This window comes from Lates calcarifer, linkage group LG19 (genome assembly GCF_001640805.2).
Source record: "Lates calcarifer isolate ASB-BC8 linkage group LG19, TLL_Latcal_v3, whole genome shotgun sequence".
In the NCBI taxonomy this organism is placed as follows: Eukaryota; Metazoa; Chordata; class Actinopteri; family Centropomidae; genus Lates; species Lates calcarifer.
The window spans coordinates 7,785,079-7,812,640 of NC_066851.1; the positions used below are offsets into that span (position 1 = coordinate 7,785,079).

At 44.1% G+C, this 27,562-nt stretch overlaps 1 protein-coding gene across 6 annotated transcripts in view; it reads right to left on the reverse strand.

Annotated features, from left to right (window-relative positions):
• Positions 1 to 27,562, reverse strand: part of ralgapa2 (Ral GTPase activating protein catalytic subunit alpha 2) — an 85,472-nt gene that overhangs the window by 10,713 nt on the left and 47,197 nt on the right. For all 6 annotated transcript variants that reach the window (XM_051078029.1, XM_018697787.2, XM_051078028.1 and 3 more), the window contains 7 exons: positions 25,136 to 25,313; positions 22,941 to 23,766; positions 22,180 to 22,251; positions 21,275 to 21,398; positions 21,003 to 21,158; positions 18,057 to 18,215; positions 16,194 to 16,321 (listed from right to left, as the gene is read on the reverse strand). In XM_051078029.1, the coding sequence (XP_050933986.1) occupies positions 16,194 to 16,321; positions 18,057 to 18,215; positions 21,003 to 21,158; positions 21,275 to 21,398; positions 22,180 to 22,251; positions 22,941 to 23,766; positions 25,136 to 25,313 (1,643 nt within the window). The remainder of the gene's footprint in view (positions 1 to 16,193; positions 16,322 to 18,056; positions 18,216 to 21,002; positions 21,159 to 21,274; positions 21,399 to 22,179; positions 22,252 to 22,940; positions 23,767 to 25,135; positions 25,314 to 27,562) is intronic.

A 27,562-nucleotide genomic window follows, 5' to 3' on the forward strand; every position in this document is an offset into this window, starting at 1 on the left:
TGACTCCAGCTGGAGCAGACGCTCTCTCTGACTCTGACACACGCCTCTCCTCCACGACTTCCTTCCGCTGCCCTCTATCCAAGTTAGACAAATGGATTATAGTGGGTGAGAAAAAAAACTTCAAAGAATAAAATAAAGGGAGATAGTGTAGAATTATCAAGAGATGAGGGAAAATATATGACAGGCAGTGGGGGAGAGGGACAGGCGGTGAGAGAGGGAGTCTAATAAAAGGTATTTTGGAGATGAGTGAAAGCGAGAGCCATAATCAGCTCATTTAAGTAAATGTACAATGCTATCTGTGGGTAAAAAAATTGCTGCACAGAAATCAGACCTGATGCACAGTGAGGAGTAATCTTGCCTTCTCTCTCTCTTGCACTCCCTCATCTTTCTGCTTGAATCTAATTGCTAAGCCATGGGCACAGCTTGTTCCCCTGCATATGCACAGATGCTGCTGGCTCCATGCAGTAACTTAATCAAGGGACACGTCCAGAGCAATGACACAAAGACTAAGTCCATGTCATGGACACCAAACCTGCTGACACTGACCTACTTTTGGAGAAAAAAATAAGCTGCAGCTACTGCTGATGAGTGAGAGCTTCATGTTTGTGACAAACACTGGAAATCACTGGAAAAGTAGATCATATCAAAATACAAAATGTTATACAGAATAAAAATGTTGTGTGTTATAGAAGCCTTTCTGATCAACTCTATTACTGTATTGCAATGAGGCCCCACTATATTTTTGTGTGATAAAAAATTCTCATAAAGCTAGGGAAATATAGGAAAAAGGAAAAAGGAAAATGCAGACAGGTGTACATTTCCACAGATGGACTGCAACTCAAGTCACCCGTGACATAACTGTCATTTACAGCTGAACTGGGCGGACAAGCAAGACAAGCCAGTGTGTGGGAGGAGTGTGTTGCGCCACTTTGGGAATTTCCAAGGAACCCGTACGTTCCAAGTGACTGCATTCCTATTAGGGAGAAGAGAGGGAGACCAATGTAATGTCTATGGAGCGTGGCAACCATTGGGATAGTAATGAGGAAAAAAAATCTCCCAGCTCTGAGTTAATGTAAAACAACTTTAGTTGGGAGACTGATATCTGTATATGATGTGTAGGTTGTGGTTAGAAAGTTAAGAGGTTGGGGAGGGAGTAGAGGCTATAAAGAGAAAGGCAGAAATCCAATCTTTTAACTACAACATTTACACATTCAGGATAATGTGAGTGGATAACAGTCCTTATTCACTCTGTCCCCTGCTTGCCCTCTTTCTTTTATCACTAGTGGTGAAAAATACAATGACTTATGGTTTTGAAAGTGGCATCTGTGTAACACATAGACTAGCACACAAACATGCACAAACACACAAAATGCCTCTTACAGGCCAAAAAACAGATGATGTATGTAAATAAAGAAGACTGGTCTAACAACATTATACCTGTGAAGGCATATGTGCATGTGTAAATGGGTCATCATACATGTACATGCATATGTAACTGTGGGTGTGTGCACGTATGTATACATATGCATGTGTGCTGTCCAGATGGCAGGGGGGTAGCTCTGGGGAAATGGTGGGGGTCAAGCATCTTTGTGGATCAAAGCCAAGGTCAGGGCAGCTGCAGTGGCCCATGTTCAAGGTGAATGGAGGCCTCAGATGGCTCTTCATTAGCAGGCTGCTCCATCCCCTGCTGGACCCCATCAGCCAACCACCACCAACCCTCATCATCATCTCTCCTTCTCTTTTCTCTCTCCGTCCACAGGGACCTGTCCTGAAAATGCAGTTCCACTGGGATTCAGTTTGTGTCCCGCATTACCCCACCCAGTGCATACAGACACGTACACATGCTCACACATAGGCGTTTGTGCATAAGTAGGTGCACAGGCTCAACACACACACTAACACCCTGCACCCACACACACAGTTACCCGAAGAGCCTAAGGTGACCTCTGAACTGGTGTCTCTCTAGAGAGCAGCATCCTGACCATCCAAAGTCAGTCTTTGTGTTCCTCAGTCCCCCTGCTGACAAAAGGCCTCACACCACAACTGGCCTCTGACACACACCCAACATCTTTTAAACACACACAGCAAACAGGGACATTTATGCATCATGGCTTCAGGTGGTACTCCTTTACTTAAAGGTACCCCGAATGTAAACGGTTTATATTCAGGGCTTTCTCACCACCAGCACATTGTGTGTATCCTTGACACCAAAACAAATGTTTCTTTATGTCTATTTATTTCTCATTAAACACTGGATTTCAAATAATCTTTAAACCTGCATTAACATACGTTAACATATGTGTTTGCAAGTGCTAGAATCTTCTTCCTCAATTTTCGCTGGCGCCTCACAATATTTCTTAATGCATAATCACCACCAACTGTCAATTAACATAAAAACATCCAACCATTGGCAGGAATATTCACCCATGTGCTCCTGTTCATACATGTACATCCTTGTGCTTGTGCTAGTAACCACAAACAAATCCGAGAACCACAAAACTCAACTGATATAGTAAAGAAGTTTTGAGAAGAAACTTCATTTACCCACCTTGGCAACAGTTATAAAACTGATATTAGCTACACTGCAATTCCTCTGAGCACCTGAGTCCACCAAGTGAGTGAGTGAAAACCAAGCCGTGAAATTCAAAGAGCTTTAAGCAGACCTATGAGATAGAACTATTTTGAGACACAGATTCTAGAAAAGTATTTATATAGTATATAACCAAATTATTAAGGTATTGAAGGATCAAAAGAGCCAAAGAGCATTCCATGAGGGTGAAATACAATGTGGTTTGAACCATGAGGATTCTGTCTAAAGCTTATCATGTAGCCTAAATCAGTTAGTGTCATGAGGATCTTGGTCAGGAGATGACCAAGACAGTGCTTTATTTGCAGAAAATCATAACATATAGTGTTTTTGTTATTAGTCTGAACTCTCAGTTTGCACTGTGAGTCTGCCCCATGAATGAGACAGACAGAGATAAAGACTCACACACACAGTTAATCTGTTGATAGGGCAGGACAGGGGGTGAAGGTCCAGATTAAGGAGAGAAGCATTAGAAGGGGTCTTAGACGCCTGACATTTCACTGCTTAAGCTCCATCTCTATCCACTTCTAAGTCACAGAAGTTGGATGACGGGTGCAGGGAGGTGCCAGGAGGGTCACTGCCCATTCCCCTTTTGTCCAAGATGCTTCGTATCATGATGACTTTCTAATCGTGCGCTGCTAAAAGCTGACATCTCTCTGCTTAACTTGAGAGTTATCATAGTAAAAACAGACAAACCAGATGGAACAAAGGAGGTGTGGGAAGCAGTGCAGATCAATTTTGAAATTAAGATATTGCTTTAATATAACAGGCAACAGAATCAAAGAACAGATCAAAAGTCCTTTTCTGGAAATTAGGTCTTATCTGCTGAGAACCACTATCTGTGAAGAATGCTTAGTTGTGAAGTCCACAGATTTTTCTGACACATGACTGACCATCACATCTTATGATTCTGTGAGTTTGACCTAGAGAAAATTAAAAAAAAACAAAAAAAAAACTAAGGGCCTATTCAAAAAAAAAAAAAGCAAAGCCCTTTGCCATGCACAAGGAGAAACCACTCCTATGCTCCTCGGGCCTCTGTGGCAGCAGCCAAGGTTAATCCTGTTTGTATGAGCGCTAGTGGTAAAAGGGGCTCTTGTAGTGAAGAGGGACAGTTTAGAAATGAGGTGGAGGGTGCCTCTAGGTGCTTGACCCCCTCCTCTCTTAGCCCCACATCTGCCCATTAACCTGGGCCAGGCAGCTTGACCTTGGTGAGGAGAGCAGCTCAGGAGTAGCTCACAGCGCCATTGACTCCCAACAGTCACATAATTGGCCTGTTAAGAGGAAGGGATTGGGGGAGTGCCTGGTTGTGCTGTGGTGAATTTGCAACCAGGGTAAAAAAAAAAAAGTAGATGTGATCATCATTGTTTAGGTGAAAGGCACCTCCTCATACCACATGCATACCAGTACTGGAAGCTCACACATCCATATTGATACATTTAGGGGTCAAGTCTCTTGCTTAGGTGGTGACCTATGAGGAAAAAAGGTGTCAGAATTGAAAAATGATTGAGCTTCTCACATTTAAATAACATGTATATCAGGCTGTTGCCAAAGGAGATACAGAAAGCAGACTGGTGTAACATGAGCATGTTTAAATCAACAGGGGATCACAGTGCCATCTCGAGGAGGCATTGGTATGAAGAAATGCATTAGACTACATACGGATGAACTCTCACTCTTCTGGAAAAAGGAGATAAGAGGCAGAAACATGGAAGAGAGGCAGGGAAATGAACACAAGGAAAAGGATTTGGTGGAGACACAAAAACAAGGGATAGAACTATGGAGAAAGAAGGTGAAGATGGGAAGGGGAGGGGATGGGGGGGGTGGGATGGAAAAGAGGAAGAGAAGAAAGGGGGATAAAGCCATGCAGGTGTTGATTGGAGAGAGGCCGGGCGGTGAGTGCCAGCGGTACCTGTTGTCACAGCGAGGACTGAGGTGTGAAGTTCGTCTCAGCAGAGGCCCTCAGAGGTGTGAGGTGATTATGGGAAAACGGGGTGGAAGACAGAGACATTTAGACAGAGAGACATGGGGAGAAAGAAAGATAGGGACAGAGAGAGTGAATGTGGCAAAAAAGCTGGCTGCAGGAATAATGGCAGAGTGGTAAGGAACAACAGATTGAGACGGGTAAAGTGAGAGCGGGTATGACAGAAACTAGTCAGTGGGGTGATTGTATAGTATGTGTGTGTGTGTGTGTGTGTGTCCCCGTCCCACTCCCATTTTATATGGCAGCTACTCAAACCTTGGTGTCTCATTAAACAGCTTTTTGCTGTAGACACAGAGGCAGGACAGAAAACGTCTGAATGTGTCACAGATGCATTATGATGAGTGGAGGTGTTTGTGTGCCCATTCTCTGGGTGAGCATAGACATACACAACATCAGATGCTCTAGAGGAATAGCTGGTTTCAGAGAGTTTTAACAAGTGGCCTAATTAGGAGCAGGTCCAGGAAACTGGAGCTTGGGAGCCCCAAAGGAGTTGGGTCAAACTGTAAGCCTAGGTTAATGACACCTCCTGAGGGGAGAGTTTCCCACAGCAAGAGCTTTCTAAGCTCCAACCTCCACACCTCTCTACCGTCCATCTGGCATTCAGACAGCGGGATGGGAAGTTATGGCTGTGACATCACTCCTAACCTGTGACATCACTGCCCATCAGTGATTTCACACAGGTTTGCCACAGCTGCAGACAAAATCTGATGTCTCCTAGCTGGCATGACCGGGATATTTATGAGCTGACTGGAGGAACTAGTCACCCATTTTCTTAAGTCTCTGGCAGCCTGCTGTTCCTCTGGGGGACACTAAAAATCGATTTCTGCTAAACAACAAATCATAAGACCAGCACGTACACCAAAGTAAATGTTGACCCCTAAACTATGTTAGGACACACTGATTGTTGGGGGTTTATGGAATATAAATGGTAAAGCAACAAGTCATCTTCAAACACACGGGAGAAACAGGATAGTCTCAAGATACCTGGTGACATCATAATTTGTTGTGGCATGGTTTGTTCATCACAACATAACTGCTATCAAAGCCTGCTGGGCTTGTGTATTCACATGAGCTGAGTCTGTAACCAATCTCCTTTTCAAAGGACTCTGGTCTCCATTGATGAGTCCTAACGCAGCAGCCTTAGATGTGAGACACAATGGATCGACATGATTAATCAAACACAGGCCCATTATAGCCAGACAGTCACACAGGCCTCCACCGTGCATTAACAGAAAGTCATAATAAGATGAGCTACAAAAGGCTGATAGGGATGAAGATTAACAGATACAGTTCTTTGACTGGCTGGGTAAGAGTTCTCTCTGGAGGTCTCCTTTGTCAGTGATGATGACCAGGATGACATGAATGCCTCAGCCTTCTGGAAACATTATTAGGTCAGGACAAAGGTGGGCATCTTATGAGCTATCTGAGGTGAATATGCATCTTATTTGTCCTTCAGTTCCTGCTATTTGAATTGTTCAGAATTGAGAAAGGGAACAAGAGCATCTATCTGATCTCAATTTGAACTTTTAATAAAAAGTCAAAGATGAAACAGGGCAGGGCAAGCTGGACCCAGACTTTGATTGGAATCCATCTGATTACCTTTGAGGCATTTCACCTCTCCTATCTTCTTCAACTTTCATGATGAAATTTATAGTGTGATAATTATTATCAGACTACAGACTCAGGCTCAGTCCAGCTGTACCCGCCTCAAAGCATAGCAGCAATCAAAGTATGCTGATGTTCTACAATCTATTTGACACGTCTGGAAAACCAGTCTGACGCTTAAATTGCAAGATGAGTGTGCCAACTGTAGGTCATGCCAAATGGCTCTGATCTTAACCTTATGATAACACTGTTCAGACAAGCACTGATGAAATATTAAAACAAAATGAACAAAGGCTTCTGCAATTTTAATGATGCTTGTGGCATGTGCAATAGAATAACTGTGATGTGTTAAAGCCAAGCATCTTTATCTGCTTCCTCTGCCAAGAGATGCTGTACTGAAGTCTCTTGTTCCTCCATTGCCCCTTCTATGAAAGGTTCATCGGGCCAATTAGGCTGCCTAGCCTTATGCAAAATGCCCGGTATTTAGCGGGAATGATAATGATTAGCGCTAGGTTACATATGATCACAGCTGTGGTGAATGCACAGAGCAGAGGTTAGTTACTGGGGGACAAGAGTGAGTTCTCATTTGCCCTCATATTTGCATTTTGGACATATTTCAATCAATGCCATTTTGATTACAATGAGATAGGAACTCTTATCTGAAAATTACATATGCAGACACCAGCCTGTCTGGCCAATTTGTTCATATCATTTCATTGAAATGGTTTTAATAACAATGACTGAATATGTTGTTATTGGAGGGTCAAGGATATGATGTCAAAATTCTCTGCAAGGCAATTATGCTTGAAGTTATTCCTTATAATGTCTCAGCCCCAAAATAAGTCTGTAATACTTCCTTTAAGTCAAACAGCTGTACATTCATGCATTTCTAACATCCTTATTACACTCAGCAGTTTTGTCACTTCATCTCTCACAAATTCAGGAAGTTTATTTTCTATCACCTTCACAATCTGAAACCCAATTTAAAGTGGTGAACGTCTGCAATTAATGTGCTAGGTGGATAAGCAGCTGTGAGACAGCCCGGGATGGGGCCCAGCCTTCTACCAGCTCTAACTGTAATGAATGAGGAGGATGGCAAAAGGAGATGTATATATGTATAAACACATAAGCACGCACACAGAGAGAAACCCACACACAAAACCTTGGGCAAAAAAGAAAATGGACTTCTGTGTTGGCAACAGCTTTTTCCTAATCCTCGCCCCTAGGCTATATTGTGCAGTCAAGCAGGCTATTACATGGCAACAATTAGGGGGGCTGGAGCCCAACACCTGGTCGTCTCCTATTCTGGCCCTTCAGTGGCAGCTGACTGTACAGTCTCACAGCCAGGTGGCCCTCCTTCAATGACATTAGCTAGTCACTCCAGGGTTAATCAGGAGCCTGCCATCATCCAGTGGGCATGCATAGAGCTCCATTCAGACTGGAAGCTTTTATAGGGAAAAGGGATGATGGAGACAATGTTGTTATAAAAACTTGTTGAACTGAAGATCTCAGACACAGAGCTCAGATAATCAAAATGTACTTCAGGGAGGGGTTAGGGCCTCTTGGATTCGTGGTCTAAGTTCGGTGCACTGCCTTGATTGGCTCAAGCGGAGCTCGCGGCACGTCAACTGTGCATCCTGCAGATTATAATGGACCTTTTCATGGGCTGGACAAAAACAGATGGAGAAGCGGGAAGTGCTATACATCCAAGCAGACGGGTGATGGTGCGGGGGGAGGGAAACGGGATTTTGTCAAAGTCGGCAGATACAAAAACAAGTGGGTGTAGCTAGAGCGGCCCCGGCCATATCTGCCTGCACAAAGCCCCATTCCAAAGCCCCCTGGCTTGGAGATCTGAGGGTAAATAACACTCATTAGAATAACAAAAGCTATAGATTTGTACCACAATCAGCTAGAGTCTCATCAATAGTAATTAGAGGCTATACATAACTAATGAAGATGTGTACACTACATTAAACAAAGGTACTGAGAGTTGTTGTGTATCTACACAGAGAGTGTTGGATAAGTGGATGTCTGTAGCACAAAGCTTTTCTGACATTTCAACCATACAACAATAATAAGCAAACAAAAAAATAAAAACACAGAAATGATAATCATGTGTCATATGAATCCTCAACCTGATGTTATACTGTATGACAAAAATGCATACGTTTTTAAGATACAATGATCCCACTACTAGAATGTGCTCTGCCTGTTCCTACAACCAACAATACTTTCTCTTTGTTCGACATTAAACTCAATATTATTACAGCCTGTTGCAAAGGAGAGGCACAGGAAGATTTGGCCAATATTTCTCAGTGCTCCTCTGTCAGCCAGAACCACCACTTGACAATGAAACACAGACTATCAGTATTAACACATCAAAGGCTGCTTTCTGTACGAAGAGGCAGACAATGCACAGCGATGCATACTTAAATGTTTTGTTTTTGTTACTGCTTTGTTTGCTTTGCCTTGTCTGTTATTGCAGAAAATTCCATTTAGTGCAAAAATGCAAATGCTGCGAGGCACAAGGACATCCTCTAAAAGAGAACAATGGCCACAGGCCAGCGGAGGAGCAGACACTGCCTTTGAACCATTTAAAGAGGCATTATTGTGCAACTTATAAATAATCAACTAATTCCTTCTTAAAACACCCAATTAAGTCTGTGACATTAAAAGCAATGCAGCCTCACAAAAAAATGCCGCCTTAAAAAATAAAAAGAGCAATCCTTGTCTCTGAACAAAAAAAGAGAATAGAAAATTTAATAGCCATTTAGGGACAAAGAAACTCAATAATGTCACAAGGTGTCCTCACAAGAGTCCCCAAAAAACCAAGGCCACATCAGAGACCAAGAGATTCCAGCGGAGAATGATGAGTGACATTTCACTGACATTTCCCAGCAGCATTCAGTGCGGGGCTGTCTCAAGACGGCGTCAGAAATATCTATGGATATGCCTGAATGTGACACAGGCGTTAAGGGATGCGGGTTCTTTCAGGGGACGGCCTCAGCTCTGGGGCCGGTGATGAGGAGCCTGGACCCTGGGAGATTGAATGGTAATCACTGGAGCACAGATAATGGATGATTGAAGGCTCTTTCTACGCCGCTGTTGGATTTCAATATCAGAGAGGCCCTAGAATTGGGATTCTTATCAGGGGCGGTGTGTCAAACAAAGGAGAGCTGAGCGTGAAATATGGGGTCCAACTCAGGCACACGACCATGGCGATTAGCACAAGGATAAAAAAGGCCGCACAAACAAAAGAGGGCAGCCTTAGCTGGACAAAGGGCTGTCCACTGCCTTGTAACAAGAGACACGGAAGGAAGACAGGACATAAAGGGAGAGAGAGTACTTGGTGGTAAAAGGAGGACAGGACAAGAGTTTTGCTGAGATGGCTGGAAGATGAATAGTGACAGAGCCAACTGTTAAAGAGTGTTCCAGATTCCCTGCTTCTGAAGAGGAATAATGGACCAGCAGGGATGAAATGCAATATACCCCGCCTTAAAGCCATTCATACACATCCAAACAAACACACATTATCATTCACATACACACTCATGCACACAAACACACATGGTGGCACGAGGCTTCACATCTCTGCCAAGTCCATCACAAAAAACAAAACAAAAAAACAACAAAATTATTCCCATTTATCCCCGGATTCCAAGCGCTACGGCTTGCCAGGAAAGCTCATTAACCCTCCCTTCAAGAACCCTGAGACAAAAGGAGAAAACAAAACATAACTAATCAATGAGAACGCACCCACTGAGGAAGGGTGGAGGGGGGGACAAGAACACGCATCCATTTGGATAACCTGAGAGGGCTAACAGCTTTTGCTTTAGTGTTGTGCTGGCTGGCTACAGGGCGGAGAAAGAAAGTTCATTAATTAAACAGGGCTAGGGGGAACAGATGGAATGGCTAGCTGGATTCTAATCACTTAAAGCAGACAGACAGGTTTTTACACCCGAGCTAGAAGCAGCACCACCAAACATCAATCATGATGAACGTGTCTTCTCAACGGCAGTGCAGTCAGTAACAGTCCAGTGGTGACACTGGGGTCAGGATATTCTGGCTGACTGACAGAGACCAATGACTTATTAGCAAGCTAGTCATTAGAGACATCTCATTTTTTGTTGATATTTAGTGAGGGCGTTTGTAGAATGTTTTGCAGGGGTATAATCTTGATGCCTGTTAACACCCAATCCTACACAGTCAACCATTCCGTTACATATTAGTAACCAATTTGGGATCATTACTCACTGTTAGGCCCACATGCTCAAGTGAATGCGAAATCAGCAGGAAAATACGACCAACAACTACAACAACTGTATACTTTTGTTTATATGTGAACAGTGACACAAAACATATGGACATTTTGTGTAAAATTTGATTTTATCACTAAGGATCAGCAAAAGGAAGTAACAAGTTCAACACTGTATTGGAATTTAAATATATCCAAACACAGAGAATACTGATATGCCAAAACATTGATGAAGGCCAAGAATTTTCCAAAAATGAATAAAATCTACACAATTTACACAATTGTTTTGGTCTTGTTTATGTAATTTTACCTGATACACTAAGCCTGAGCTGGGGATGGGACAGAGAAAGCGATCCCACACAAAACTGGCAGTCTTACTGGCTTTCACTTTGCCGTTCACAAATAGACAGATGTCAGACATGAATGCATAACAGACGGAGAGAGAAGGGGAGGGGCGTCAGGGTGGGGGTTCAAGTTTAAAAATACACAGAGCATGACATTCTTTGGGTTACACTAGGATATGCAGTTTCTATTAGATCTAGTTGAAAACGCCAGGGTTCCCTATTATTTCATACACTATATAAAAATTGAGTTATTTTGGCAACTGAAAGCTCTTTAACAGTATATAGACTTAGACGGACTTTATTGATATAAGGGATGTTATATAGGAAAATAAATCAAAAAGTAGAAAAAACTGAATATTACCCTGCTGGACAATCATTATTTGTTGGAAAGGTTGCAGTGAGACACAAACAAGACACATGGTGCACACAAAAAACAGATGCATAAAGCATGGTAATTTTGTAATACCAGAGGCACTACAAAATAAAAGCAGTTCCTGTCTATATACAAACACAAACACACAAACAGGCACAACAGTTTGACACCAGCAGTGTGTATACTCTACCCCAGGCGGGGCTCTGGGTCCCTGCTGTTGGCCGTCTGGTTCCACGCCTGCTCTACCTGTGTTTAAAAGGGGCGGCCCCCATGAAGCTCAGACCTCAGAGTGCAGGCTGGGCTGGGCTGGGCCCCCAGGGCTTTTAGGGTGTGGGTGCCTTGCAGCGGACACCTTTTGTTACAGGCTGGGTGGCAAGGGGAGGGAGGAACTGATGTGGGAGGGGTGGGGTTGGGGGGGCAGAGGAAAAAAAAATGAGTAATGCTATGAGTCATTCTGCATTAGCAGCAGGGGAGGGAGACAGGGAGAGGGGGGAGTGGATGAGAGGGGGCTATGGGAGAGAATACTTTTGCATGTTGTATGAAGCTAGACGCCATATGCCATCCGAGCTGGGCTGCCTCCTGAGTCAGGGCTCTTGGTTTGACAGGCCTGTGCTTGCCCCCTCCGCACCCCCAAAGCTACTCCCTTCTCCCCTAACTAACACCCTCCTCCCTCTAGGCCTTCCAAGGCTCCAGCAATGGGCTAGGCAATTGCTTTGGTTGTGCATGGACTGTGTATTTGTGTGTGTGTGTGTTGGAGGGAGGGGTGTGGGGGGTACTCAGTGATCTGAACACATCGGACATTGTCGTGAGTCCCGGCAGGAACAGCTGGTCAGCTGGAGAGAGGGGTGGGAGGGGGTAGGGATAAGGAGGGGGAAGAGATGGGAGGCAGTGCGGTACACTGATAATGGGATTAGGTTAAAACATTCAGTGAGGGAGAGAACCCTCCTCTTTCTGTAGCCCCCCCAAACACTGCGTAAACTCTCAACTGCTCTATCAAAGCCAGTGACCAATCCACCCCGGCCAACTCCAAGCAGGGACACCTCAAAACTGGCCCTTAACCCAACCCCCAACTACCTATCCTCCCAACAACAGCCAACTGCCTCCAAACAAAAGGTTTAAGTTAAGCACTACAGATACGCTACTGGACACAGTATCATACACTGTGCGACAAGTCAAAGTGATTTTCTTCAAGAAATTCACTCACACTATAAATCACTTTATGGCCTTTTCATAAGACCATTTAGTTGGTCAACCCCGTTTTCCATAAACAGGAAGTTGGCTAGTCATACTCATATCAGCCCAGACCATTACATGAATCCAGCATATAATGACTAGCTTGGCGTCTCACTGTGCCCAGTCGAGCACTGTGTTTCACAGTGATATAGACTGCTGAGTATTATCCATGAGACTGCCGACAGTTATGGCACAACAGCTGGCAAATTAGACCTATCAACGATGCTAAATAATTCATGTGAGACAACACTAACGTGGCAGATCCTATTCATGGCACCCTATCATGCATGCAGGCGCACTTTCATCTCTGCTAGGTGAGGAATCTTACAGTATACAAAAGAACGTGCTGCAGTTAGACAAAGGCACAGTGAGAGTGGGACAATAACTTGCTCAGAAGGGGTGTGAGAATATGTCATTGTCAATGCAGTGACTGTAATAATTATGATGGCGTCTGGAGGGTGCTGCAACAGCACACAAAGGAGTGCATACAGGATATCTCATCTATTATGTTTCCAGTACACATCCATTAAAATTATGTACATCATGTTGTTATGGGCATTCTGTGGAGCTAGGGGACTGTAGACATGCTAACATGAGCCTGTGAGGGAACCATGACGGACTTCAGCAGCTTTCTAGGTTCCACTGAAAGGATCAAGCCTCCCTCTCTTCTTTTTGCTACTGCACACACACACACACACACACACACACACACACACACCACCTAAAAGCCTGGCTCGCATGACTAGCGATGGGCAGAAACAGATTATGGTTATTGATCGCTGCCTGGAGATGGATCTGTGCATGTGTGTGTGTGTGTGTGAGTGTGTTTACGTGTGTGTCAGAGCAGAGGATGGGGACTAAGGGCAGTGTGCAAAAGCTATTGATTCTGTCCAGTAGGGAGGCTCTGAATCAAGGTCAGTTCCGCACTGTCTCACCTATTAGAAACTTGCCATCTCCCCAACACACACACATGTAGACAGTTTTTACCCTTAGCAATACCCCCATCACACAGAATGATGGACGGCACATCAAACTCAAGTGCTTGTTGAAGAGAGAAATGAATCCTAGCCTCTGGATGAAGACATTATTCTACAGTGACAGTATGAAGGATCTTCATCATACAGTAAATGGCAGCAGACAGTAAGGCCATCCAGTGACAGACCGGGTTCAGTTGACACAAACAAACTCATTGTCTCCTCTAAGCTAATATGTCACGCACTTTGTGTGTGCACTGATAAACTCCATTAATAGAGGAACAAAATAACATTCACTTAGGCTACTTCATTGCTAAAAAATCAATAAAAACAATGGTGGTTTAATAAAAAGTTAAGTTGTTTTAGATTGAACATTTTGTGGTCACATGTATTCAAAATGCAGCTGTGTAGTGTGGACTAGTTGCAGACAATACACTTAGAACACACAAAGCCAGACCAGCTGCATTTTCCATCAGGCATATAAATAATAGATGATACATTACGAGTTGTCTGTGAGAGGCTTGTGATATGATGTCTATGAGGCCTCGGTTGTGTCTTGACGAGAGACACTAACACGAATTCTAACTGACACTGAGATATGGCCACTGTACAAGAAAACCAGTGCAATGACATTGATTTCACAAAACCTCACAAAACAGAGAGGGAGAGACAGAGGATGTGATGTGGAGAAAGACAGAAAGACAGCATGGGGAGAGTATCTATCTGAAAAACACTCCTCAAGCCTATCTGTGTGTGTATTTGCTGAAAATGTTGCTGGTGGTCATTTTTCAATATCAAATCCTATTAGCCTGAGAGATCCTGTGAGCGTTGCAGCAGACTGCTGGAGTCCTCTCGAGCCTTGTGACGGCGTGAGAGAGGGGGCTGCAGCGCCATACTGGCCTTTTATCTGGACACACGGGGGTCATATAGCTTCTCTTTGAAGAAATATTCAACTAATTACCTTGGAGAGTGGCCTCACAGGCAGAGAGCAGACTGTGGATTGTTAAGGCATTGTGAAGGGGTAAACTAAGGATGAGGATTTTCATCTTGCACAAAAAAACCCTGCACACATCCCAGATGATGTCATTGTTCCAACCTGTGAAAGATGAAGAGCCACATATCCTGAGAAGATGGAAGAATGACGACCAGAGAAAGAAAAGTGCAAAAGGCTGGCATGATACAACAGCAAATCCAATGATGAAAATATATGAAAGCGTAACTGCACCTGCCATTCAAGACTGCTTTGTTCATAGTTCATGCCATTGCTAGACATTGTGTCAGTCAGGACATTCTGTGATACCGCTTCTCTCAAAATCTAAAAACTTGGTTACTTTCACACAGCATGTATCAGACACAACACTGTGGTCATTCATTAGCTTATACATTGCCTCTATCCTCACAAGCCCTTCTAGCTAGGCAGACAAACAGCAGACAGTCAGACATGCAGATACTTATGCTGGCAGTGAGCTTTGCCTGGCACATTCATTCATCTCCTCTCTTGGAGTGCATGAGGCCTGGCAGCTTATCAGTGCCAGAACTCCAGAGGCAGTGCTTATCTCCTCTCATAGATCATGCCTTTGTGTTGTCTGTTCCTCTGCTAAGGAATGCCAGGTAAGGCTTTTGTGGCCCAGCACAGGCTTGGTGCTGTCCCCCTTACCCCCCCACCCCCCGAGGCTCACAGAGGCAAGGCAGGCCTGTGGCTGGCCCCCCTCTGGCACTGAGAGTCACACTGGGCTAATTCACTTGGCGTCGGGTAACAGACATCTGTCACTCAGGATGCCCCCGGGGACACACAGACAAGGCCTGATATAGAGGGTGGGGGGCCTGGGGATGTGATGCGCTGTGAAACGCATACAGGCAGACACATACTTACACACACCCAACTGTAAACAACATAAACACGGTGTGTTGTGGAATAATTAAAGTGCAAAACCCTTACTTAAAGTAACTGGTACAAGAACTTGATAAAAACCTAAAATTATCAGAAACTTTAAAAAAGTTAATGTCTTAAAACAATAGATTGTAGTCCTCCATCTAAATGAAATCTCCTTGGGGGAGGTTTCTATAGCAACCGCCAGAGGGGCAGCGTGGTTCTGGTGGGGCGGTGCTGTACATGCTGTCCGTGGAGGAGCGGGGCGTTAGGGGAGATCAGGTTTCCCCCTCCAGGGCCCATCCCGAGTCTGCCCCCCATCTCACCCCCCAACTCTGTGCTGCTGGCATTCACATGCTAATTCATCTCCATTGGTGATTACACTCCCTTTAAACCAACTGACAACTACAGCTGGAGTCAGGCTCTTAACGGCACAGTGTTGGATGGATGGGTGGAGGGATGAGGGCGAGCGTGCGTGTCTGTATGCAGTTGTACGCATTTGTTGGTGGTGCTCTTATTTTGGCTCTCCCTGTGCTCCATATAACGGTAGTGATAGATGATGACACATTATCTGTGCTCCTACCCAAAACAGCCTCACGCAACCTCCCATGCTGCTCTGGGCTGTGAAACAGTCCTGGCCTAATAGCTGTATGTAAATCAGCCAGCCCATAAAAATCAGTGTCAGCATTCAGCTGTGTACGTTGGCTGACGTGACAAGCACGCCACATGTCTCAATGAATTTACCCAAATGGGCTGCTGGTGGTGCTGAAAATTTATGCTCAGCAGTGTTATGCATCTAATGAAATCATCATAAAAATATTGCTCGTATGTATGCTCGTAACATAAATGGCCTCATCCGTATGAGCAATCAACGGCTGATCTTTTTAAATTGTTGCATTCCTCTGATGAGCCATCCCTGTATGGGATAGTGAACAGTAAATAAAGCAGAAGGCACAAGGAGTAAAGGATACAAGCTCTGGTAGAGAGTCAGCCGAGACTTGACAGCTCTGCTGGCATTGATACAGGTGGCCCGCACCAAGCTTGGCAGCAGCGTCCCAGTGATGATGGCGCCATTAAACAGAGGCCCAAAGAAAGGAACCTGAGGAAGTTAAGGAAAAAAGGATATGAAAGAGTAAGAAGATTGGGCATTAAAACACTGATCCACACTGATCCAAAGTTAATTTGGTCAGCTTCCTGTCATTTATATGAAAGTGCTTAAAAATAAGAATAGGCTGATTAAAAATCTTTTTGTTCTTTTCTGAACCGTTTCTCCATCTGTTTAGGGCAAGGGTTCAAGTTGAAATTGGATTTTACCTAACTTTGCATGACAACCACACATATCTAATGTGAATCAATGTTAGGTAAATGAAATTAAAATGACAATCAATACTAAACAATGCCCTCATATTGAGCTACTGAACAAATACAAAGGGCCAATATGCATTTTAGCGGCAGCGTGAGTGTGTGTGTGGGTCCACGCGTCTGTTCATGCATATTGGAAGGGGGCCCTTAATCACTGGAGCTCAATGGTCGTTGACCTGGAAGTTGACGTGAATGTCAAAGTCTCTCCAAAAGGTCCTGCTTTCTTCAACTTGGCCGTTCAACGAGTATAATAACCAGTCACATTAAACAATACATGGATTTTAATCAGAATTGGTGAAGACCAATTAATTTAATTGCATACTATGAAAGTGGAGTCACACTGTGCAAACTACCATCAGAAACCTGAGTAGAGGACTTTATAGGTTCTTGGAGGTGGAAATAGTTGGATAAATCTGATGGCTTGCATGGGGCGGGGTTGGGGGGCAGAACAGTGACAGCTTTTGCCCTCCTCCCAACTGTGTTTTGGCTGTAGAAACCCCATAGTGGGTTCAAGCTAGAATGTGTGTATTTACTAATTTCTGAACCATCTGCAACCACTGAAGTGTTTAAATTTAATGCATACTTCAAATTAAGTAAGTAAGAGAAAATAAATTGTTACTATGATAATTAAACTGGTAATAAGCATTGTCTGTAGAGGAGTAAATCAATGACAAATGAAGAGGAACAACTGATTATAACAAATGGGAAGCACTATAAGAACGCTGTAGCCATTTCTCCAGACAGATAATAGGTCCTTTGGGGCTGCTGCTATAGCTTGGACTTTCCTAATAAAGCTAAGTTGAGACACTATTGTTGCATTATTATTATTGCAATATTATGCATTTCTCAGTCACCTCTCTGAAAAATGACCCACATGAAAAACAATTAATGCCCTAACAGTGAGGAATACAAAATAAATTATATCATAGAGTAATTTTTTCATCTGAATAACGGTGAGCATGAATAATGGAAAATATTGTGGATGTATCTGAACACCTGAAGCCAGCCATCTCAGATAGAGAAATTTCACTATCCTCTGGAAGGCCACACAATGAGTATAGTACCATGGAGTATCCAAGATGAAAGCCAGCCAAGAAAGGCCAGTAACCATCTTTGAAAGCACATACCCACAGTGTGGGTAATAATGCACTGCTGGAGTAGGAGCCTTCAGATAGAAACCACAACAGGAAAAAGGACCTATAAAACTCATAGCAAAGTCTGAATAGAAAGCAAGCACAAGGGACTGCTTTAACTCAGGAACAGAGAGCGGAAATGAATACAGTGCTGAAAATAGCCTGTGTGGTTTTCTTGCTCATTGTGCCTGGAAAATAAGACAAGTTGTCATCTTAGCACAGAAGAGAAAGCAGCAAACTGAAAAATGTTTGACGACATGCATTAAAAGTTAATTCCCACTTCCACTGTGTATTGCTAACAGTGGTCTTGACTAAAATCATCTGGTGGCAGGGCTTTACCTGTGGTTTCTTCATGATCTGTATGAAATACATGTGGTTCTTCATTGGGTAGATGACAATCAGCACGTCTCCAAAGTCAGTTGGGATGATGCCACGTCTGTAGTCCCTGGTGTGCTCTGACCACACAATGTGCACCTCGTCATTTCCCAGGTGACGCAGCTGCCAAACATACAAAATCAGTCTAATCAAGTGCTTGGCGAGTGCAGGTAATTTTTATCCCTATGATGATGATGACAAGAATACTAATTTAGTGAGATTAGGGCTTGTCACTGGGTTTATACAGTCGTTACCTTGGGCCCACATGACCTCTAGAAGGCTGAGGAGTCAACTGAGGGGATGAATGATAGTAAAATATTATTTACTGCTGGCAGGTCAGTGGAGGATCTATAAGTAATGTGCCGTAACTGGCTTTTATCACAGCATACAGCAATATATTATTTAATGATTTATACCATTATAAGCACTGCTATAAAATGGTGTATAAAACATAAATGCAGCAGGTGCAAGAGCAAGGTGACTGCTTACAGCTAAATCACAATCTGTTTGAAAACAATGGTTTAAATATGGGCCCTGGATTTGACTCTTTTTATAGCCTTTTTCATTACAAATTCAAATTACAAACACAAAATGCACAAAATTGAGCATTTTAAAACCAAATAATTCAAATCCAATTAGCTTTCTCCATCAGAGATAAAATTGCTTCCCATTTCCACTCTATTCACAAACACAAATGAAACTGGGCAGGACAAGCAGATACACTTAAATGACAGGAAATTGACTGACGCTAGTTTGAAATAGGTAAACAGCTTTCCCCTTTCCAAAGCAAAATAGATGGACAGTCCTACATTATATTCACTGACAAGTGTAGATCACTTATTAGCTGTTGGTCCAGTGATGTTGAAACAAGCGGTCCTTCCCCTTTCTGGGGTATCATGGACAATGAAAAGTGAGCCTCTACTCAGAAGAAAACATCTGCCAATGTACTGTGGGCCTAATGAGCCATTAAGAAACATGCCCTCGCCACCAAAAATGCAATTAGCACATTCTATTATAAGCCCTTAATTATGGTAATACGGTAATCTTAAACAAATCCACGGCATGCTGATTACTGGAGCTCACCAGTTCAGTCTGTCTGTCCAAGGATCAGCAGGTACCAACCAGGTCAGTCACTGGGACAATTTCAGAGAAAATGTTGAATATGCATTTGCGGCAGACAATCAAGACTGGGATGTTAATTTGGGTTAAGATATTAGCATTTGGATGGGCAGAATCACAAGTTTAATGAGGATGCTTATGCTCTAGTCAATCATCCTCTGCACCAATCTATTTATTCCCTTGTTAATCACACCCAAATGTTTGAGACTTCTTCAATAAAATGTGATTCAAGTCAAAGGCTCTTGTCCAATTAGCCCTCTTTGACCTCCTCCCATCCAGCCAATGGGCTTCACACACACAGAGACAGCAAACCAGAGGACCCCAGAACACAAGAGGCTCCTTATAAAAACAACCTGCAGCAGCCCAGTTAAGCTGCAGTGCCTGGGGGTGAGTGTGATAACTGAAGCACCCGTCTATCTCCCTCTCTTTCACACACACATACACACACACATACACACATACACACACACACACACACACACACACACACTCTACATGGCCTGACCCCAGCCCTGCAGGTCGCTCCTATAACCATATTACTGAAGCCAGCTGCTACTGCTGCAGCCTGCACTGCCCTAAAACCCACAATTGGATTGAGGAATTCATGGTTTTCCCTCTTTTCTTTTTGGTTTAGCTGTTTTTTCCCTCCTCCATCGTCTTCAAACAGGCAATCTGCCCAGTGAGAGCTCCCCCACAGTATGCCTCTCTGGTCACAGGCAGTAAAGTGGGTGACTGTTGGACTAAAAGTGTTATTTTTAAATTGACAGGGAAACATCCTACTTGGACACAGACAAAGCCTATTTCTCATTCCAATTCTTCATACCACTTTCTCTTCTCTCTGCCCACCGCCCCCACCATCGTTTTCTGAAGCATCCGTGCATGCAGCCAGCCTGCCAATTTTTGCTGGGCCTGTGGCTGGTGTGGAGATCTGTGCAAGGTGAGCATGAGCAATTACAGAAGTTCCTGAGTGAAATGAATGGAAGTGGAGTGGCAGCACACTCCACTCTGGGCATGGCCGCCCTCCAGCGCCTCACTCTGGCCGGCCAAAGTCAAAATCTTTACACAACCTAACTAATTTTTGCTGTCACTAAGCACAGGTTCAGGATGGGTTTGGAGTGAGCAGGGGGTTATTTGTGAAACAGAGAGGGGGTTGGTCTGTGGAGGACTGGAGGGGGGCTGGATATGAGGAGAGCCTGATGAATTTCCCTTGTCAGCAGGGTACTGTATGAGAAGATTGGCAGCACGGGCAGGGGCCTTGCGGCTCATTTCTTCGTGCTAACTGCCACTGGTGCACTACAGCTCAGAATCCCACTGCAGAACCCAATCGATCGCTCCTGTGGCGGCAGCAGGAATTGGATAAAAGGATCCTGCCGGCATCCGGCCGGCGCCTGCCCTAGCAGGGAGAGCTAATGGCTGAATCCAGGCCCTGGTCACAGCACACAGGGAGGGGGGCAGGGGCTAGCAGAATCACAGTCATTACCACAGCGGCACATGCCCTCTCTTCACTCATGCGCCTGCAACTCTCTACTCCTCAGGCCTGCCTGGCCAGAGTCACTAATCAATGCCCGCACTCCAAAGTCACACCTCCTGATCAGAGCCCAACACAGAGCTGAAGGCTACAACAACATTCTGCTCTGGGCAGGACTGTGTAGCCATTTCACTGCATCAAATAGGCAAAGCTGTCTTTTCTTCAGTTAATCCAATCCATATTATGATATTCCAAACGTCATAGACAAGCAGAAACTGTCAAACATTTATGATAACACAGGTTAAAAAAACAAGATGTTTTACCTTTTTGGTGAGGCAGTCATCAGAATCAGATGGCATACGTGTAGAGACGTGGAAGATGGCTTCCACAGTGGAGGTAGCATAGTAAGGAGCTGTTAGACCTGTGCTGCCATTCCTCTGGAGGCCACCCATAAAGCCACAGTGTGTGGCCAGGTCCACCTGGGGAATACATGTACAATTTAAGTGTGAGTGTACCTGTACATCTACGTGCGTATATTTGGGCTATTTCTGCGGATATAGTGGATGTGTTGACGTGAAGGTGTGGTTGTCTGCACCTCCCATCCCAGTCCAGACACAAAGTCCTCATAGGCCTGGCTGCCTGCACTGTTAGACAAGATGGAGCACTTGTCTTCTTGGCCCTCTCCAATGTAGAACACAGCAATCTTGTGCGTCTCTCGACTACGGGACAAAATATAGTAGCCAATATTAAAAGAACAACGCAACAGCCAATTTTACAAATGCAACAGGACTTGAAAAGCTTCTCAGTACTCCAGCTACTTCAGATAAAAATGCTTTGAAATGTGAATCCAATGACTCAAAACACTACACCTTGCTCATCAAGGTAAATTGTATGTCTTGCAAGTGTAATTGAAATGTTGAATAAAATCAGGAGAGCAGAATGTGAAAGAAAAAAAAAGAAGTTTGTCTGCAAAATGTTTCCACTATCTACAGGTCTACCCACTTCCCCTGTTGCCATGGCAGTACATCGTGCCGGGGTAAATTTAGGGGACTTTGCATGCTTGCACACAGGTTGTTATTGCCCAACCAAGTCTGGCCATCTGGGAGAATGAGGTCCAATCTTGAGGGAATTCTTTAATAAGCTCCTGTCATTAGCAATGTGTGGAGTACTTATTGACTGAACTAAGAGGGACACAGTAAAGAGAAGTACAGCTAGAGTTATAGTGGGAGACTTCCAGGGCTGTGATCAGCAGGAGAAGGTACAGATTAGGAAAATCATGGGGGAGGAAGGGAGGGAGAGGGCAGTATGATGCTGCTTTGAGCAATTGTATGACTTCTAACCAGAATTAATTTCACCTGTGTAGGGACAGGTTTAGCAGAGTGCTGCAGATGAAGACAGAGCACTAAAACATAAATAATTGCACATATTCATTGGTATCCAATTTAAGGGAAGGGTAAATCAGGAAATTAATTTTCTGACACAACTTAAAAGAAACATTACCACTGCCTGGAATCCAAATTCTTCAGTTCCCTTAAGAGCTTTGAGTTTTTCTTCAGCAAGTGGAAACTTTTCCTGTTCGAGAAAGACAGTCTTGATTAGATTTAACATCTTCAATTCTGCACATAAAAGTTAATTCAGGAAACTGTCACACTGGCACCGATGACTAAAAAGTCATTTAAAAAAGTAGTATAATTTTCTGGCAATTTGTCAAAAAATAAACTGTTTTCAACTTAAGTTTAGTTTTACACTCAAGATTAACGAAGGCAAAAAGGCACAGGTGCAAACAGCAATCTCCTACTAGCTGTGTGCATGTTGCACCATCACCATTAAGAGGTGTAAGCTTTTAATTTACAGGGAAGTGTGGAAAAGATGTGGCTCTGTAAGGTAGACCTTAGTGAAAACAGCTGGACACTTATACCCCATGGAGAGGAGATTAAGACGCTGCAGTGTGCTTTTAACTTTGCTCTTTCTCTCTTTGAGTAACGAGCCAACAGCTAAGTTACTCCCAAGGGTGAAGAAAGTAACTTGGGTACAAAAATAGAATTAGACTGCAGAGATTGTTCTTAACCCATTTGTGTTTTATTTTTTCTTTCTGACTGACTACATTTAAGATGTATTTTATAGACTGAATGAAAGACCTACACTGAGAGAAAGAAACAACAGAGCCCTGTATGATTTCTTACAATAGCACTTTCCTCCATTTGTCTCTTACTAGTGCAAACCAGGCCAATCACTGGAGCCAGTTTCAGTTGGTTGTTTACCTGCGGTCCCAAGAGTTCATGCCAAGGTCATTAAGCAGCAGCCGGCAGAAATAGAAAGGAGCTTTTGGTTCCTGGTGGGAGGGTTCCCTCTGGCAGGCGGCCCGAAAGCTCACATCAGCATCCCACCTCCTCACCTGCTCCTCTTCCTGCTGAGTCTGACGGAGAATGGCCTCTAGGATGGCGCTCTCTTGCTCTATGTTCATGCCATGGGGTGAGGGGGCTGGCTGGTTGAGTTTGAGTTGTGGCTGGGGTAGGCATTCTGGGCTGCTGTGACCAAGGTCCTCCAACAGCTTATCCAAAACATCTACCTGCTCCTCCTCACAACAGTCAGAGAGGGAGTCTGAACAATGATTTTTGTGCGGTCCCTTTGTTGGAGAGCTGGCCTGGTTTCTGCTGTGTGTGACAGTGGTGGTAGAGAGAGGGCGGTCAACGGCACTAAAAACTCCCACATCAACAGAGTCTTCCTGGGTGGTGCAGTAGAGGATTGCGCCATCCCATGAGTATTTGCCCGAGATGTCCCTCACAATGACTCGCACTTGGGAAGAAGGGTGGGGGGGCTGTCCAACAGTGGGTGTCTCGGCAGGGATCTGCAGGTAGGACATCAGTGTGCTGTCATTGAACACAAACAGCTGCAGGTTTGGGCTTTTGAAGACCTCAGACGACAGCTCGGACGACTCCACATATGGGTTGTCGTGATTTTCGCTCACTAGGCTGTGGAGAAGGGCAGGACCACCGCTCAGTGGATGATGGCCCAGATGGTTCACCAGGTGTGTCATGACCATCCGTGCTGTCAGAGGTATCAGCTCCATGTTTCGACGTCGCTTTTCTGGCGGAAGAATGAGGACAGGAAGATAAAAACACTGAGACCATCTCTGAATAAAAACGCATGTGAGACAGTGTAAAATGTGATGAATGGTAAAAGTTATTGATGGGTTTAGAATAAAGCCGCACATGGGGCTATCTTTCATAATACATCCAACATAGACTTTGCTTACCATATTTCAAAAGCCTCACATTTGTGTGTAGACATGCTATCATCTCTGTTAGCTCTTTTTACACAAAGCCAAATCTCATTTATGATTACTAACAGGGGTACTTTATTCATTTCTCACAATAGCTTGCCCAGCACACCTCTACGTAGGTAGCATCTAATCATGAGAGACAACTCTGAAAAGCCTATTGAGTCTTCTTACAATGGACAAGCGTTGAGACTAGCCGAGTGCTAATGAGAACCACCGTCTTTACAGGCTGCTGAATAGGACTCTACTTAGTGAATTGCACTTATGTAAATGCACAGGTTTTTACTCCCAAGTGAAAGGCATGCCGTGCTTTATTCTGCAGTGATGTGGGAAAAACAAGAAGATGCACTCTTGCATTGTGACAGTGCTATCAATACCATCATCCCCCATCAAAGTGGAGAAAGCTCTTTAGAAAGCAGGCCAAGCTGCATTAGAGATGTGCTGGCCCTTTGATGTGACTTGATCAATATGAGGTGGGGGCATGAATATAACTAGGCCGGCACTCTTTGGTTTGCCCTTTTGATAGTGTTTTGTTATTTCTACTAAGACTCGGTGCAGCTGTGCACCAAAAAGCAGAGGTGTGGTGAAATTTTCCAGGCAAAAGCTACTGTTCAAAAATCTTACATTGTTTCAGTAGACGCACAGTGTATTTGGGCTCTGAGGACTTTTCAGAAGTTGAGGACATGAGAGAGAGAGGAATACATTGCCTAATGGAATCACAAGGTCACAAAAAAGAGGAAAAAAATCACATTTTTATCAAAACCCCATAATGGGTCTTCTCTCTAGGGCTGAGCACTAATGCGAACATTCCACTCCCTGTGATGGTTGATTTCCTTTTCATACTTTTAATAAGATATTGACATTTAATGGAGAGGCTCCAAATGGATGGTCTACTTAGAGTTAGCTTTTCCTGGTAACCTTTTTTGGATTCTTTAGAGGAAGAATATATGTCTCTGTGGTCTGTGAGAAGTACAGTATGGAGCTGAAATGAAGTAGTGTGATCGGAGGTAGTCATCAGGGGATAAGCTGTGCTCTCTCATGCACATGTTCTCATGCACACGTACCACACAATAAATCCAGCATCATTATTCATTCCAGGCCAAGTGTTATCTGACACACAGCAGGTATTAAAAAGAGCCATCAGGATGACTTCAGCCCTACCATATGTGCCCTTACCTTCAGCGACGGTGAGCAGGTTGCCGAAGTCCGTAGTGGTTGTCTGGGAGGGTGGCGGCTCAAAGCTCTTAACCTGACCCAACATGAGGTCATAGTCAGTGGACAAGTCTGACAGGCTGAGGAGGTAGTGGCTCTGTTGGGTGTGCAGGGTGGAGCCGGATACACAGCAGTGCAGCACCTGAGGAACAGGAAAAAATGGAATGACTTGGTGATTATGTCCAGATAAAGTGTGTCTGGCAACTAATTTTACAGTATGACACTAAGAGGCACTTTGATGACTAAACTTCAACTAAAGACACCATCCTATTAGATATGATGGTGCCTGGCGAGACGATGTACAGTGACACTCCTGCAGGCCTGTTTCAGACTGACATGATCCAGGAGCATATGAAAGGGGCATATATGGTCCATTTACATCATAAGGCAATGGTGAAGGGGAGGGAGAGAAGGAGAGAAAAGAGGGTCTTTATTGCCACTAATCCATTTCTCCTGTGATGTGTGAGTGTATCGATCTACATAACAGATGGCAGAGCATCCGTTGGCAGGGCTAGATAAGGCGCGCTGGGGCAGTTGATTACAGCCATTGGACAGGTTTACACTGTTTGATTTAATTAAGACTTTATCCTTGTGCTCAGCTCCCACCACAAACATGCATGCTCAGCCACACACATGCACAAAAATACAAACACACCTGTATACTGTATAATCTGAGTGGAGGTAAGGTGCTACATATGAGGGGGTAAGGCATATGCCTAATGTATGTAAATTAAGGGGGCCTCTCATTCAGAGTGAAGCAACTTGGGTAAAGCCATGCAAAGGCTAATCCCATTCAGTGCACACATACGCTCACACTTGGCTGAGAGACGCTCAGAGAGGCAGGCTGGCCCTGCCATCTGAAACAGTATTGTGTGAGGCAATGTAGACAGTATGTGGATGATTCTACTGAGCAGACCTCTGGGTGCATGGGGGAGGGATTGGAGGCTTGATGCTGAAAAGACCTGAACCAAACAGCTGCTACACCAAAGCCCCAAAGAGCTTCCTCTGTGGAGAGGTGGAGAGACAGAAAGGGAGGGGGAAAACCCACGGCTGTGCTTGACAACTAAGTGACTGCACTTCGCATAGCAACAGTTCCTGGAAGGAAACACAGCATACTGTAGTTAGAGAGTCACATATTGTATGGATATATGAGTAATCCTATGTACACACATATATCAAATAATAAAATCGCAAACAGAGACATACAGGTACACGCACACACACACTCTCTCTCTCGCTCTCTCTCTCTCTCTCACACACACACACACACACACACACACACACACACACACACACACACGCAGAGGGGTGGTGCAGCTGGCTACTGAGGCAGGCAGAGAGAGCAGATGGAGAAGCTTGAGTAGAACTCCAGTGAACCAATGAGGTCTAGTGCAATGCTGCTTTTAACAGCGATCTGCATGCTGTTAGTCACTAGAAACAACTTTTCTCACTTTTCTCCTCATCTCAGGATAAGGACGATGGCAACCTTACCTATTAGATGAGTACCTGAATTGCGCTTGTATTTGATTGGCTTAGGAGGGAGCATAATTTAAGCATTTTTAAAAATATATAAAACTGTAATTAAAAGAAAATGAAGCATGCTAAATAAATGGACACTACCTTGTCAGTGTCACATTCTGTTCAGTAATGGAATAAAAGGGAGGTGTTTTCTATTAGGAAGCTATTCTCCACTTGGTGTAGAGAATAATTATAATAATGACAGCCATGTCTGTGGAAATGTATAGATTTCTGTCTTGATATTACACTGTCACACCTTGTGCTGCCTTGCTTAATATATTATTTCCAATGAAACCCAGAGGGCCTATGCCTTTTGTGTGCTGATAGACAACCAATCGTGCCTAATTGTCTTTGCTTTCATAGCAGCTGCAGTGGCTCTCATATTAAGACATATTCCATTCAAATCTCAAGGACAAGCATTTATAGCCCGAGCTTATCAAGTGGACAAAGGGTCCTGTTTGAATAATTGGACCATTTCTTATCAGGGGTGACATCCTTACAAAGATCTGCCGTTGACCGCATCTGCCCAGACAGGAGGGAATGAATAATACCTCATTCATTTGTGCCTAAAGCTTGGCCCTCATCCTCAGGGTCAGGCAATAAAATGCAGGGTTAGAGGGACCAATAGAGAGAAACAGACTAAATGAATGTTTTGTCTGTTTTAAACAAATGCAGTATATGCTACTACAAAGCATGTTTTAAGGTTTTCCTGCATATGATATACCAACTGCCTGCATCAGCTGTGGCAGGGGCTTCTATGCTGTTGTGCCACTATAATGTTAAATGAGGCATAGTCATGAGGTCACAGTGGAGGTGAGTCTAATTAAAGTGGCAAGCCCATGTGGTGGGGTGGAGCTGTCAATGCTAAAGTTG